The sequence below is a fragment of the Furipterus horrens genome, unplaced genomic scaffold (assembly GCF_987537825.1).
Source record: "Furipterus horrens unplaced genomic scaffold, mFurHor1.1.pri manual_scaffold_17, whole genome shotgun sequence".
In the NCBI taxonomy this organism is placed as follows: domain Eukaryota; kingdom Metazoa; phylum Chordata; class Mammalia; order Chiroptera; family Furipteridae; genus Furipterus; species Furipterus horrens.
The window spans coordinates 108,853,977-108,870,993 of record NW_028327187.1 but is presented as its reverse complement, the minus strand read 5'-3'; the positions used below and the strand labels follow the sequence as shown (position 1 = coordinate 108,870,993).

At 36.5% G+C, this 17,017-nt stretch overlaps 1 protein-coding gene across 6 annotated transcripts in view; it reads left to right on the top strand.

Moving 5' to 3' along the window:
• Positions 1-16,121, top strand: part of RPS6KA3 (ribosomal protein S6 kinase A3) — a 110,426-nt gene extending 94,305 nt beyond the window's left edge. For 3 of the 6 annotated variants that reach the window (XM_090265341.1, XM_090265344.1, XM_090265345.1), the window contains 6 exons: positions 1,080-1,241; positions 4,830-4,906; positions 5,422-5,539; positions 10,006-10,146; positions 10,742-10,832; positions 14,673-16,121. In XM_090265341.1, coding sequence (XP_090121467.1) covers positions 1,080-1,241; positions 4,830-4,906; positions 5,422-5,539; positions 10,006-10,146; positions 10,742-10,832; positions 14,673-14,737 — 654 coding nt within the window. In that variant the 3' untranslated portion in view covers positions 14,738-16,121. Of the gene's footprint in view, positions 1-1,079; positions 1,242-4,829; positions 4,907-5,421; positions 5,540-10,005; positions 10,147-10,741; positions 11,542-12,091; positions 12,144-14,672 lie in introns of those variants that run through there. The other 3 variants (XM_090265343.1, XM_090265346.1, XM_090265342.1) reach the window with 2 other exon arrangements.
• Positions 16,122-17,017: the final 896 nt, after the last annotated feature.

Genomic DNA, 17,017 nt, shown 5'->3' with positions numbered 1-17,017 from the left:
GTTTGTCTTTGCTCCTAGAAGTTAACAAGTGGACTATTTTGATTTAATTCTAGAGCTTCTTGACTTCTAGCTGGTCAAGAGTCACCTGGTATTATACCCAGAAATTAGAACTCAATGTTTATGACTTTGCAGTTATCTAAGTCATCTATGTTCTTTTCTCAGTGTTTCAGCAGTAATAAGTTATTTAAATGGTCTGGAGAAGTCACATTAGGATGTTAGGAACTAAAACTGAGGTGATTGATCAGAACGTAGACTCAGAATTTGATGATGGAAGAAACACATAAGGCAAATAAGGAGTGTAAGAGAGGCTTATGATAAAAAGGAATGTATTCAAGTAGGTGATTAAAGGAGAAAAATAATACAAAATTCTAAAGGAATGGTATCTTTTTGTGTGTGTGACATTGTTGCATGGATGTCAAATAGGCAATATCTGGATTTTTTTTTCCTTTTTACTCCTAAACCCCATGATCCATTGAGCCTGCCAACACAAGTTAGTTGTGTACATCCTTTGTACATGCTTTTCCTTCTACTTAGAATGACTGTCCCCCACTGTTGTGGCTTGTTCATTCTGTTCTAAAGGTCTTAGAACAGATGTTACCTCCCCTAGAGACCTTCCCTTACCTCCCTAGTTGTGCACCATCTCTCAACTGTTTATTCTCTGACTCCCCACTAACTTGTAATCTCCCAGCATGTAAACGCAAGTATCTTACAGGTCTTACTCACAATAGTATGTGCAGATCCTTATGTAATACCCTGGCATGTGTTAGGCGCTCAATAAATATTTGTCTAATGGATGAATAACTTGCAGACAGATATTATTGCTATTTGCATATCTCCTTAACCCACTTATTCAGTTGAATAAAGAGGGGACAGATAAATACTATTCTTTCTTCCTCCTCTCTTTGCTCCAGTTCTGTGTTAAGGGTTATACTTGCATTATCAGTGTTTTATAATGTTGGGATAATTTAAAGGTCCACACTCATTATCTAGTTAAGAGCATTGCCTGACAGTTGGAATAAAGAATTTTCTGTGATGGAAATGTATTGTAAATGTACCTCTTTACTTCATATTTCATTTAGGTGGTTCACAGAGACTTGAAACCTAGCAACATTCTTTATGTGGATGAGTCAGGCAATCCAGAATCTATTCGAATTTGTGATTTTGGCTTTGCCAAGCAGCTAAGAGCAGAAAACGGCCTTCTCATGACACCTTGTTACACTGCAAATTTTGTTGCACCGGAGGTAATTATGAAATAATTTACTTGCAGTATTTCAGTATATTTAAAAAGTCATTTATGGTGTTTAATATAGAATAATTAGAAAATTTACTGAACAAATAACTAGAATAAAATAGCAGCCCTTTTTCTTCTGTTAATACTGTAGTTCATTCTGTCATTGATCTAGTACTACATATAATCCTCTTCCTGCCCTGACTTGTGTCTTTCCATATAATGAGTCATCTATAGCTGTCTTTATCACTAACAATTGTATGTGTCAGTGCATGGGATTAAATGGAAACCAACTTACTTTCCACCTTTCCTAATATCCTAATGTCCTGGTTTTGTCACCATTTTCCTGTATCTTAGAGGCTAAAACATCATAGTCTCTTCTTGTCTTTAGCTATATAACTGTAATAATTACTATCTCTATTATCCCCCAGAACCAGTTCAAGGTTCTTCTGTTCACAGAACTGCCATCCTAGCCCCTGTGTATGTCACCTCCCCAGCTGACTGCCACAGCCTAAGTGCACATTGCTCCCTCTTCTTGTTCTGCAGTCCTTCCACAAAGCTATTGAAGTCTTCTTTAAAAATTGCTTTGATCATGTTGCTTCTTTTCTTAAGAAATTGCAGTTCCCCACTGTAGTACATATAAAATCCACTGCTTTGCCCTCAAGATTTCTTACCTATTTTTCACCATGTAAAAAAATGTAACTATGAACAAGATAGTAAAAAAATAATAGTAAACCTTGATATAGGACTTACATGCCAGGCACATATACTAACTAATTTCATCCTCACAACATGTAATCTACGTATAATAATTCATTCTAATTATAACTATTGTGAGGTGAGTACCTTAATTAGCATTTTACAGGAAACCAGGTATACTGAGAGGTTATGTAATGTGCCTGAGGCCAGATCTGAATTTGAGCCCAGGTCATCTGGCTGCAAAGTCTATGCCTTTACCATGCACTGATATTTCATGAAAACAATAACAGTTGGTAATGTTAGATAGCTGGATTATAGAATTGAATTTCCCCCTTTATATTTTCAAGCTTTTTGTAATTTTGTTACTTTTTCTTTTTTTAAATTAGTCATTTGGCAAATTGATTCTCTTTTTGTTTGTTTTGCGTTTTTTTCTTTACTTTTTTATTGGTTTTATTTTTATTACCATTGAGTCCCCTTATACCCTCTTCTACCTCCACCCACTCTCCTCTCCCCCAGCAGTCACCACACTGTTGTCCGTGTCCGTGAGACCTTTTTCTGTTTGCTCAGTTCCTCCACCTCCTCGCCTCCCCCACTTAGCTGGCATCTGCTCTCCATCCATGAGTCTGTCTCTGTTTTGCTTGTTAGTTCAGTTTGTTCATTGGATTCCACATATGAGTGAAATCATATGGTATTTGTCTTTCTCTGACTGGCTTATTTCACTCAGCATAATGTTCTCCAGGTCCATCCATGCTGTCCCAAAGGGTAAAACTTTCTTCTTTTCTTATGGCCGAGTAGTATTCCATTGTGTAAATGTCCCACAGTTGTTTTACCCACTCACCTACTGATGGACACTTGGGCTGCTTCCAAATCTTGGCTATTGTAAATAATGCTGCAATGAACACATTCTTTCGAATCAGTATTCTGCATTCCTTCGGATATAGTCCAAGAAGTGGAATCACTGGGTCAAAAGGCAGATCCGTTTTTAATTTTTTGAGGTATTCCCATACTGCTTCCCACAGTGCTTGCATAAAATATTTTTTTATTATCACCTGAAGATATGCTTATGATTTTTAGAAAGAGAGGAAGGGGAAGAGGGAGAGAGATATCAATGTGATAGAGAAACATTAGTTGGATGCCTCCCATAGGTGCCCTGGCCAGGGGTCAAACCCTGATTGAACTCACAACCTAGGTATGTGTCCTGACTGGGAATCGAACCCGCAACCTTTTGGTATATGGGATGGTGCTCCAACCAACTGCGCCACACAGTTTGGGAAGATATAAAATATTTTTATAAGACTACTCAATCTGTTCTACTGGTGGTAGTAGAACTGATAAGGGACAGATTCTTTTGCTTATTTGTCCACATAGCCACAGCCTCTGACACACATTGGTTTCCAAGCATGGTCACTTAATCTAGTCACCTCATTTTTCCTCATGACTGTTTCCTACTTCATGCAAGTAATCTGCTTCTAGAAATCACCTTGTAGCTGTTGTGCCTTGGCCCATTGGAATGTTTTTTGCTTCAAAGCCTGCCTCCAAATTTATCTTCTTCAAGATATCTTCCATGATTAAACTCTCCTTAGACTTGATCTTTTTTTTTTCTCCTATTCTCCATTTAATCATCCAAGTCAAACTTTTAAATCTTTCTGAACACCTCCCTGTCATTTTTTTTACATCCAATCTGTCACCAAATCTTTTTCATTTTGTTTTCTAAATATCTTAGACGCTTTCCCCCTTACCCTACACATTCAGTCTCTCGTAGTGCAGGTCCTCACGGCCTTTCACTTAGTTTGCTTCCTATTGGGTGGCTTTGTCTCCACTCTTTTTGCCAGCATTTTGTCTATACACATGTACTTATTTTATTTTTCTGTTTAATGCTTCAGTGACATCTAATTGCCTACAGGAAAAAAAATCTAAATTCCTTAACAGCATGTATATAAAAACCCTTCAGTCTTTGTAGTTAATCTTCTACGTGGAGATCTAGCCATGCAAAACTGTCACTAACTACTCATATGCTCTGCTCTCTTGCCTCTGCCCTTTGAGTGTCCTCTGCCCTCCCCCACGTCCTCCCTTTGCCTCTGAATTGTTACTTACAGGAACAGTACAAACAGGCTGTCCTCTAGCCTTCCTTCTTTCCTAGTATCGGGAATGAATTGCTTCCTCATCATTATATCCATAGTGCTTTAGGCATAATTTTATGAGACTTGACCATGTTGAATTGTTAACTACATATACAGGGTGGGGGCAAAAGTAGGTTTACAGCTGTGGATATGCAAAACACAGTTTATTCTTATATTATTATTTATTAGTTATTGTATTATTTTCTATACAAACAACTGTAAACCTACTTTTGCCCCTACCCTTTATGTTTATTTTCCCTGCCAGATTCTGATTTTCTTAAGGAAACCAGAGTTGTTTTGTATTTGTCACAGTTCATGCCTGATTATAGTTGGTGATTATTAAATGAGTGAATCGAATTATATATATATATGTACAATTTTACACTATATCATGTGTACTGTTACATGCATTCTTAAAAGTACCATTTTATGTAACCATTTCTGCAGCCCCATACAGAATACACATTCATTTATCAGTAAATAAGAAACTTACCTTCAATTTATTTTAGTCCTTTTATGTGCCAACACAGCATTCAATAAATGTTAATTCACACACACACACACATACATATATATATATATATATATATATATATATATCTCGATTAATATATTGTCTTTTTTATTCTGTTTTTTCCAATATATTGTTTTGTTTGTTAACCGTCTTCTGTTGAGGTTTTTCTTATATGCATTGATTTAGGAGATATAATTCCATTCCCACAACCTATGTAAATCTACATGATAAACAGGGGTGTGTTAATACTAATTTTTACTTTTTCTAGGTTTTGAAACGACAAGGTTATGATGCTGCTTGTGATATATGGAGTCTTGGTGTCCTCCTCTATACAATGCTTACTGGGTAAGTGTATACTATATGTTATAAGCATTTATTCATCAGTGTTGTTTATATTATCTAGGTTTATTTTTTTAATCTTTGTTGTAATATCTTTCTTTTCATGGGTTCTCATTTTCTGATAATACAGTTGTGTGTGTATATATGCACCACACTTATAGCTGTATCATACTAATTTTCTATAATGTACTATTTGTTCATATCTTGAAGTATTAGAATGATTTTCCTGTACTTTTTTCCACTCTTATGTCATAAACATGCACTATTTTAAATATTTTATTTTATAGTGTTTCATATCTTAAAGTATTTATATTTTTGTATATTAAGTTTAATTAATATTTCATAACATACCTTGACCTGGTGCTTCGTGGATCTTCATGCTGTGGATAGGTGTCACTTTAAATAAAGTATTATATTAATTGAATTACTAAGAATATTTTTGGACACTGCAAAAAAATAAAAAGATTACCAACCAACAAAGAAATTTTACTCATTGACATTTTAATTTTATTATAAATTAGGTACACTCCATTTGCAAATGGCCCTGATGATACACCAGAGGAAATATTGGCACGCATCGGCAGCGGAAAATTCTCACTCAGTGGTGGTTACTGGAATTCTGTTTCAGATACAGCTAAGGTAACTTTTCATAATCCTTGGTGAGAATAAATAATATCAACTAGAAACTTGTTCATAAAGTAGTATCTTGAAGTGATGTTATCAAGTAACTTGAACTAAAAAATGGACCAGTTATTTTCTTTCCCAAAGGCATTGGTTTGGCTTTGTTATCTATACATCTTTTATTTATCACGAGCAACATGATAAATAATAATAGAGGTAGTCTTCATGATTTGTGTGTCTGCTCTGTACTTCATGCTGCACTTCACCTACATTATTATTTAATCCTCTTAACAACCCTGTAAAATAGGTGGTGATATCTCCATTTTACAGGTGGTGATATCTCCATTTCACAAAAAGAAGCCCAGTCCCAAAATTTTAGTGTGAACTTGTCTATAGTTACACCCCAGATACATGTGGGCGCTTCAAGCTAAATAGATGATTCCAAAGCCCTCGATTCCTAGAATAACTGTACCATATTCTATTTCTGGTCCATATTATAAAGAAAGCGCTCTTATCTTTTTCACAATAAACAGTAGTATAGTTATAGTGTCAGCTTGAAATCCATTTGAAAAGCCTTTCTCACTGGAAGATCTGCCATCTCCTGAATATTACTGACTTGCTCTCTACCTCAACTCAGATTTCACTCTATTCATTGAAAATTCCCTTTTTTCAACTTTAATTTAAGAAAAACATAGAGATGAAGAAGATACATACTGGTAAAAGTCCTTGCTGATTTTGCTTAGAGGTGGAAACTTGAGTTGAGATTATATGAGTTAAAACAGGGTATGTCAAAATTTATATAGACACTTTTGGCCTCAGCGAATTAGTTTAATGTCTGTGTAGATAGTGTTTGGTTTCATAACTGCATTTAAAATGAAATGTTAGCTCTTCTTTTTTTAACAATATAATTTATTAAACCAGATCATTCATTTTTTAGGTACTTGTTTCCTTTTAAATTCATATGTTGAGCACTTAAATGTGCTTAATATGTGAAGGCTCAAGAGATTAAAAGCTATGACTCAGAATTCCTGATCTCTGGGAGCTCACAGTCTGGTTGGGAAATGGCCACTAGTGTCACATATACTGTTACGGTGGTTTGTTTTCTGTGCTAAAGAAGTTCACAGATGATGCTCGGTCAGAAAGATTTCAAGAAAAGTTTTCCAGAAGCAATAAAGGGATTTTCCAGGTGGCTTTAGAGAACAGAAGGGTATAGTACATCCCAGGCTGAGGGATTAGCACATGCTGTTCATGGCCATGACAGCATAGAAGGGCAGAATGTCTCCAGGAAGATACGAGTAGTTTGATATGACTAGTACGGGGTACAATGTAAGAGGGTACCTGATGAACCTAGATTATGAAAGGTTTTGTAGTAAATGCTCAGGGTTTGGAATTCACTCTAGGTATTGGAGAACTACTGAAAATATTAAGCATTGTAGGGACTAGATTTTCCTTTTTGAAGTTCATTCTGTGGAGCAGTTGTTTTTATCCATGGAGTTTGCCACAAACGTTGTCATGATTGGTTATGGGGCATATCAAGCAATGTTACCAAATAAAGTATCAGAGCTTAGATATTTCCTGGTTTTTTCATAAGTTAAAGCAAGTCAAGGCTCTCTCTCAAAGTTCTATAATTTGGTTCTTACTCACTTGCATTCCAGCATGCTTTTTGGAGTGAAAGAGAAACACAGGTGAGGAGGAGATAAAACTAGAGCACAAAAAATTGCATCCATTTCACAGCCTATCTCATAAATGGCCACATTATTACTAATAATTTTTGCTAATTTGTCCACTTAAGACTTGTGGTTACAAGCATGATATGATATAGTGAATACCCAAAAATTGGGAGAGAGGACTACTGATCTGGTGTGTCCTTTCAAGAGCAAGTTGCACATTTGAATGTCAAGCATATGAAACATATATGGCTTTGAGAAGAACAGAACCATAGCTGCCATTTTGAGCACTTATGTGCCACGGACTGTGCCAACACTTACCTACATTATTTCCTTCAGTCTTCACTGACCCAGCATTAGGAGCATTACACATAAGGTTTTGCAGTATTGTGGGTCATGAATGATGAGGATCTAAACCAGAACAGTTGTAGTAGGATTTGAGGCAAATGGAAGACACATTTAGGAGGCAGAATAGACTGGTATATTGGGCATATGAAGCAAAGGAGAAGCAGCTATACAGTATGTAGTCCACATTTCCACCTCAGGCACATGAGTGGGTGGTGGTGTCCTTCACCAAGATGTGGAATACAAAAGAAGTAGTTTTGATAGAAGTGATGATTGCAGATCTGGACATTATGAATTTGAAATGCTTCTGTGATTTATAATTAAGAGATGGATGTCCACTAAGCAACTGGCTATATGGATGTAGATCTTAGCAGAGAAGTTGGCGGTAGACATTGAAGTTAGGACTTGCCATCATCATAGTAGCTAAAGCCATGAGCATGAGTGAGCTTACCTGAGCAGAGCAGTAAGAGAGCCATGGAAGGAATTCAGGGAGCCACCACCATTTAAAGAGAAGGCTTAGGAGAACTAGCCATTGAAGGCTAGTAGTAAGAGAAGTGATTTTAAGTGACTTGGCCAAAAGTGTGCTGGTTAACACACAGATCTGATTAAAATTATAATGGAGATGCATTGTGCCTCGGGGGCAGTTTTGCAACCTTTTCTTCATTTAAAGCACATTTGCCCGCATTTAGAATTTGGAAGGGGAGGTCCCTAATTGTTTTGCTTTTTATTTCTAATTCTGTTCAGTTATTCCTGTTCTTAGCTGTTAATGATAACTAAAAGTAAGAAACTATAAATAACTAATAGCAGAAAAGTACTTGGAATTACATCTCCCCAAATCCCAATATGTAGTCAACCACCGGGTTCTGTCACTTCTTTCTCTTAAGTATCTCAGTTCCACCCATATTTATCCATCCTTTATACCCACCGCCCAAAGCTGTCTTCTCTCACCAGTCTCAAATTGGGGTCTCTAGGCTTGTCCCCTCTGATCCCTTTTCCTCCACACCTAGTGGTGTAATCTCTCTGAAGTACAAGCCTGACCACATCACTCCTTTGCTTTAAATGATTAATTGCCTCCAGAAAATGTCTACATTTGCTAATATGGCTTACAGGGGCCTTTTATGGTCTGGTCCTTCTTACCTCTCCCACTTTATCTGCTGCCATGTTCTCCTTCACAATATATGCTGCAGCCATATTGCATTTCTTTCAGTTCTTTAATATGACATGTTCTCTCCCACCTGAGAGTTTTCCCTCAAATACACTTTACTCTATCTCCCTGAAATTCTCTGTTTCTCCCTTTCTTCTCTAATCCAGCTACTGCTTATCCTTCACGTCTCACATTTCTCTGAAGAATCACTTCAAAGCCACCCCACCCTGTTCAGGTTGTATCTCTCTTTGTGTTCCTCCAGCTGCACCTCTCATTTATCCATCCCATCAAAGCACTTACTATTTACTTTCTAATTAATTCACTCACTGGGTTGAAAGCTTCCTGAGGTCACAGTTACTTTCTATGTTGTTCACTGTTAAATACCCAGGGCCTTTAATGGATACTCAGTAGATATGTTTTCTTTTTAAGATTTTCTTTATTTTTAGAGAGAGGGGAAGGGAGACAGAAAGAGAGGGAGAGAAACATCGATGTGCAGTTGCCTCTCACACGCGCCCAACTAGGGACCTGGCCTGCAGCCCAGGCCTGTGCCCTGACTGGGGATCAGACTGATGACCCTTTGGTTTGCAGACCAGCACTCAGTCCACTGAGCCACAGCAGCCAGGCTCAACAGATACGTTTTTGAATGAAAATGAAACGGGTCGTACATGGCTTTTATAAATCACAATTGTGTTATTTTGAAGAGTATAAAACTATTATATAATAATTATATGGATTTATGTTTCAGGCATAATAAAGGATTGGGATAGATAAAAAGCATTTGTCTCTGAAAGAGTAGGATTCTGTGTGTTCTTTATATTCTTTTGCTTCTCTATATTTCTGATTTTTCTATAATGCCCATGAGTTGCTTTCGAAGTAGGAAAAAGTAGAATTCTGTAATCTTGGGAGGGGCATTTAGAACTCTCCAATTAAATTCCTATAATTGGACAGTTCTGCTTTTCAGTATTACCAGCAGCACAAAAAAGTCTTAAGTGGCTAAAAATTACTCAGAAATAAACCTACAGAAATGTGAAAATCTCAGAATATCTAAGGGAAAAAAAGAGCCAAAAAACACAAAAGATACATAAAATATGGTATTCACCCTTTGTAATGCATCAAAATTACTGTTAGGGAGGAGAAACTTAAGTTTTTGCTTTTTTTTTTTTTTAAACATATTATCATGTTGGCCAAATTGCTTTGAGCCCAAAGGTCTACCAACTACTAGGAAAAAATAGTGTCATAGTAAGGAAAAATGCTCAACAATATCTAGTGCTATAAAAAATCGAACAAAGAGGTTTAAGCTTCTTTTATTCTTCTTCTTCCCATTATAGGACCTGGTGTCAAAGATGCTTCATGTGGACCCTCATCAGAGATTGACTGCTGCCCTTGTGCTCAGACACCCTTGGATAGTCCACTGGGACCAACTGCCGCAATACCAACTCAACAGACAAGATGCACCACATCTGGTCAAGGTGAGTGGCCCCATTCAGGCTCTGTTTTCCACATGTCCCCCAGCACTTTCCCTCAGCCTGCATTCAGTTCTTCTGTGGGATCTCTTACAATGAGTGATTTAGGGTGGGGGTGGGGGGTGGGGGGAGGCGGAGTCAAGCCATGCCAAAGTATTGTAATAAATCTAGTTTAAGAATGACTTCTAAATTTCTCAGTTTATTCATAAGCTTATGGATATCCTACTTTCTTTATACTTTCCTTTCTCTGTACAACCCAAAGCAAAATAAATACAAGTTCCAAAAGAACATGTTTTGCTGCCTCCCAGATTAAAAGATTGCAAAGGGAAAAAAGTTGGATAGCCTGAGAAATGCGAGAACCGCTTGTTATGAACCCATCCCTGGCTTCTCTCATCCATCATTTCAACTTCCCACATTGGCCTTTTCAATTTTAGTTAAATCAGAAGGTTTGGCCAGTGTGGTTATTTTCATTATGAGCCAAATAATATCTACATAAAATTGCTATTGAAGAAATTATTTGGGGGGCGGATGTTCATTTCATATTCTATGTATGTGACTACTCATTGTCATTTTTGTTTTGACCTTTCTTTCCTGTTTTCAGGGTGCCATGGCAGCTACATATTCTGCTTTAAACCGTAATCAGTCACCAGTTTTGGAACCAGTAGGCCGCTCCACTCTTGCTCAGCGGAGAGGTATTAAAAAAATCACCTCCACAGCCCTGTGAAGTGACCTCAGTGAGATATTTGGTACCATGATGTAAGCTGATAGCACAAGTTGTGGCGACAGGTAGCACATATCTGAGAGACACCTGCAAGCACACACTGTCCCAGCTGGTACCCATAATGCTGCTGCTCCTGCTGCTGCTCCCGCTTTCGTCTCTTCTCGCTTTACATGATTGTTAGCAAGTTAGATTTTCCTGGAGCTTCGGATGTAATGATAATGGAAACATGACGAAGATATATTCACTGAATCAGTAAGAAGAATAATGAATTTATGAGTACCACCTAAAAATACACTGAATAAAGTACTTTACACCATATAGCATTATTTTTATAGGAAATATTTCATGTTCCTTAAATATTCTTTGTTAGTTATAGGGATGGACAGTTTATGTTAAGCACTTAGCTTAAACAATCGTTTATATTAGCACTGTATCCCTTGTGCCATCCAACATTTTGTATGTTTTTGTAAACAGTTCATATACAGTACATTTCTGTACTGCTTTCTTTAATGTATACATGCCTTGTTTAACTTGGATTCTATTATTATTAATCATTTGACTATTAAATCTGGTTAAATAGTTCACCTGTATTAACAGTATTGTTGGACAACCCTAAAAATGGCCAGATTATGGAACAGCTGTTGAATGTAATGCTTCCAAAATGTACATATCTTTTCCCATGTCTGTTTCACTGGTTTGTTCATTTGTTTGTTACTTAAAGTCAGGTGCTCTGTCAGACTATCCTAGAGAGCTGTTACAGTAAAGAAAGTTATGTCTGTGGCATGACATCAAGAGTACACCTATGAAGTTAGTCCATATACTTTGCAACTCTTTAGGGTTCTTTTCTCTTTAATTAAGGAAGTAGTTCTTGCACTTTTAATCTTCAATAGTGCCCATACTTAGTATTGGCATATAATTTGGAATTTTGCCAATATACATCAAAAAGCCTCTTGAGAGTCATGGTGAAGAGACTGGCAAAGGAAAATTTAGCAACAGGTCATTCAAGTCCCATTGGATATTTTATGTTTAAATCGATCAAATTGCAGAATTTGGCATATGAATAACAGGATACCTGTTCTTGTATACCTGTGAGGAAAGTATGTTTTTTTGGAAAAGTGGTAAATTATAATGAGTTTTTTCCATTACAATGCTCTAAGTTAAACACTAATTTAAATGTAATAAAAGCCACAGGCCTTTATATAAAATTGGATTAAAAATTTCTTATTCTAGGGAATAAAACATTCTTGATCAATCTCTGTGCTGACCTGAAATTATAGCTAAGGTAGGTTAACTGAATGTCTAGCATTGAGTGTTTTCTAAATTCCTCCTGATGATTTATAGCCATGTAATACTTCCTTAAACTTCAGATATGATCAGTTTTCATGATGGTCACTGAGTCTGCCTAGATTGCAGTCTTCATTATTTACATCTAATGTGGTAGTTTCCATAAGTTTATTTGATTAAAGGAATTTCTGTATCCATTATGACCTGTATCTTTGCCAAGTCACCTAGCATGCATCAATATATGTATCAACAGATAAGCAAGGAAAAAGTGATTTAACTTACCTCATCAAGAATGTGCCCAAACAGATCTTCCTTTGTCATGTTCTAAGCCATTTACATCAGAAATCCTTTTTTCCTTCCAGAAGCTTTAAGTCTTTCCCCTGAAAGTACAAAGCCAAGAAAGTGTGGTTTATCTGTCTTGGAAGCCACTTGTTATTCCTTAATTTCTTCTCTATGCAATTAAAGAGAAAGGGAAAATCTATAACATTGCTTTTGCCCAAGTGACACAAAATGATTATTGCATAGAAATCAAATATAAGTTTATCTTCTAAAGAAATGTATAAGAGGAGGGATTTCAGAAGATCCAGATGGAGAAAGTATTTTTAATTTTTGAATCTATGGAATATATATATATATGCTTTCCATTGCCTGGGAAGCAAGCCTTTTTTTTTTTTTTTCTCCATTCTGTTATTCAGTGTTTTAAATCACAGTCACCCCAAATTCTTGTCACTTTTTAAATGTTAATGTAACTCTGGGCATATCGTCTCAGATTTTTGACACTCATGCTATTTCATAATTGCTTAGGTATATTTTCTATTGTAGTTTTTTAGAACCAGAGGTAGGTGTGTAAATCCTCATAAGTTATCTAGTCCAACTTTCTTATATTGCATGTAAAGAACCTGTGATTCAAAGACTAGAATCAACTTCCCATTCAGGTTTTTTTTTCCCATAACACCATGCTGCCTTCCCTTCAGATTATCACACAACCAAGAGCCGAGTTCAAAAATTACATATTTCTTGGGGCACTCCTCTCTACTGGTATATGAATCCCAAGTTTGTTGCTTTCAAAGATGTCGTTTTCTTTGCCTAGTCCAGCTACCAGTTTTATTGGAGAAAAGCAAGTTATATGTGTATAAAACTGAAGGCGTTCTGCCTAAAAAGCAGTTCATGAGCATAATTTATCTTATCTGTGGTTCTGGTGTTCCTGTTGCCTTTGACTTATAACAGACAAACTTGGCCAACAGTGCATTCTAAATGTAGTGCTAGTGCTGGGTTAAACTTTCCATGAATTTCTTCAAGTCCAATTCTTTCAGGCCTCTAAAGTTGTGGTAGCGAGGCCCTTCACCAGTTAGTGTTGCTGGTTACCAGCGCTTCCCCCAGGACATTTTAGTTCAGGCTTAAAGATATTTCACTGTGAAAGAAGGAACTAAACTACCAGGCCACTTTCACAAACCTCCTCTTAGCTTATAATCCCAAATAATATTCAAAATGATAGATTGCATTTAGCATTGCAATGGGCATACTGGAAAATACAGATTATACTACCATGTGTTTTGTATCTTCCCTTGCAAGTGATGATGTTAAACTAAGGTAAGTTTTTTGTCCTTTTAATTTTTATATACATTATTTCCACTCCTTAATTTATAGAGATATCTTCTTTCAAAGTCCAATAGACCCTTCTCTTTAACAGATTTGATATGGATTCATTTATTCACAAGCAGCCCCAAAAGTCCAAAAATGTAGTAATTTTGACAAGGCAGAGTCGAGATGCTGTGAAGCTGACGGGTGAGAAAAGTCACTTAGTGAGTGTCTGGAGAGGGTGTGGTGGGTGTCTGGCAGAGATTCCACGTCTCACATCTGGTGACTGCAAATAGCAGGTTTGGGTCAACCATTTCCCATCTCCTTTTAGAAAGTGGTTGTTTTGGAGCCAGGGGCATCATGGGAGGTGGGGTTGGCCTGTTAGCTGTGCCCTGCACTCTTGAAGGGGGAGAGGGGTGCAAAGGCTTCACAAGTAGGCAGAGTAGTTGGGATAGGAAAGGGGCTGGGGTAGGTCCAGCCTGGGATGAGAGGAGAAAAACATCGAAGATTTGAGGGCCTTGGTACAGATACGCTTAATCACCATGGAAGCCAGCAATACATGTCTCAACAGAGCTTTGATATTCTCTACTTCCTGGCCTTTATAAATGTCTTAACATTTTTCAGTTTCCTTTACTATACAGAGAAAATTCTCTCTTATGATGGTATCAGGCATTTGAGATTTGTGAAGACAGGTTGGATATCTCAGGAATGTAAAAGGTCAGAAAAGGTCTGTTTTCTCTGTCAAACATTATGGGTTTCATGGCTTGCCCTTGGTGCTTACACCAGGAGGTTCCAATCTAGTCCTAGAGGTTTGTCCCTCTGAAAGCTCCAACTCCATGTGACTAACAAACTGGATGTATATTTTGAGCCTTATTTAATTCACAGAGAGGTTGACTTAACACAGTACTTTTATTTCAATAAATGAAAATAGTCCTCTTTTCACCTCCAGATTGCTTACATTTTGATGGTCTCCCCAAGTTGACCATTGGTGGAGACCAATTAATGAAGGAATGAAATTCGCTTTCTTGGGACTGTGATATTCTGAAGAGCCATGCTTAACCACTTTTTCTAGTGAAGAATCTACAGAATGATAATACCTAAATATGGATGGCCAAGAAGAATTTGTATCTACAGTGTGCTTTATGTATTTTTGACACTGCTGTATTCTGTGTGGTCGAGTGACTTGTAACTGGTTCCAATGTGAGTGTTCTCAAAGAATTCTAGTAACTATGTTGACTTAATTTTCTTAAGCCTTCTATTACTATTAGTCTCACATTTACCACTTTGATTCCAGTCTATTAACTGTTCATAACAGGGCATACCAAGGGTTGGGATAAGAGCCTACTTCCTACCTCTTAAGGCACTTTCCTCATTATTTTTCCATGTAACCTTGAAGTGCATGATAAGCTGTTGAAATGTCCATGACTTCTCCCAGTACAACTAGCAAAGTATATGACATTGAATAGAGATTAGTGGAAAGGAAAATTTAGAGACTAAGTTCAGAGGCACAAACCTCAAGAAAACCTCTTTAGAGCACATACCATTTGAGTACAATATATGTAAATGTATGTGAGAAGAGAGTTGCTATAGTAGTCCTCTAAGTAGATTAGTTCAATATCTAATGGAATTGAAAATCTTTACTCCTCTTATCACTATAGTACTGAATGAACTGTATACTGAGTTTTTCAAACAAGTATTTAAAGTAGAACTTTTAAATACAAAGCAAGGGCATAAGGATAAAGGTTTGAGTTTGTGTTTCTCTATATTGTTTCATCTAAAGCTTTGTTTTTAATCAAAAAATGCTTCAAGGTATTGCCATTTCTTAGCATCCTTAATAATTATGGGTGATGAGTTTTTAATTCTTAAAATTATGTACATGTATTAGGTTTATCTTAACTCTTACCCTATAGAAGGGGAAGTATACACCTAAGGGATGTAATTGTTTTGCATTTTTGGCAATGGGTGGGAATGGGGTGGGCATCTACTTTAACAGTTTTTAAAAAAGAAAAAAATCACAAATATTTTTCTACTATTATATATGATCTTACTTTATACTAGTTTCTCTCTAGTAAGGCATGCCAGAAGCCCAAGGTACCATATCATGAGTTCCTATGTATTGTACCTTTTATTGGTGGTTAAATCGCATCAGATGCTTGGCACTGCTGCCATAATTATGAAATGCTTGTAAAGGATTAAATATCACTGAATACTTTAAATTGTTTTACTTGAGTCTAATCTGGGAAGTTTTCAAATAATACTATTAATGTGTAATCTAAGCTCTTTCAGATGTATCCATGAATAACCCTGGAACAATATTGCTTGTATTCCTGTCACAGAACAGGTTTTGTAATCTTTAAAAGAAATGAAAATTTATATAATAAAGTTTCAAATAAATGCATGTATGTTTCTTAGATTATTTTGATTACATGATGATTAATCCTTCATATTATCAAATTATTATACCCAAAGTATAAATTTACCCAGTTGAATTGGTAGAACTTAAAACAGGGATGTTTCTGAGTTCAAAAGAAGTACAAACTAATTTTTCTATGTCAAGTTTTGGTTAGCCTAAAGAGTTTGTCCATTCAGACTCACATCAGTCATAGAGCTTACCCGACACCAAATTTGATTAATCATTCAAAGGATACAAGGTAATCCCCAGGCACAGAGGAGAATCTTTTCTTGGAGAAGTGCAAGATTATGAGATTTTACTCCAGCCTTTTCCTCCCGCATTATGGTACATTGTGGATTGATTTAGAATCAAAGGACAAGTTTCCTTCTGAGTGATGTATGCGGAGACGTTTAAATAAAGGGAGTCATTTGGTTTTGCAACATTCCGTTTTTATGCCTCATTAATTACGCAATTTAAATGATGAGCCCTCATTCTTCAGTCAACTATGCCCCACAAATCCATAAATTCCAGGCTTTACAATAAGCTATAAACCAAGTGTATTTTGCTAGAAGCATTTTAGAGATAAGGACTTTCTTTCTGCTAGTGAATGTCATTAGCACATTTAAAAGGAAATTTGAGCTCATTGATTGCTGGTAGAGAGGACATGGGTTATAGGCCTGCAGTTATCCCTTTCCTTCCCAGTAGACATTTTTAGTAGTTTTATATTATGATTGTATATCAGTTTGCCAAGGCCGCCATACCAAAATAACTGACAGAAATTTATTTTGTCACAATTGTGGAGTCATTAGTTTAAGATCAAGGTGCCAACTTTTAAATGACCCTATCTCCAAATTCAGTCATATTATGAGGTATTAGGAGTTAGGAATTCAACATGAATTTTA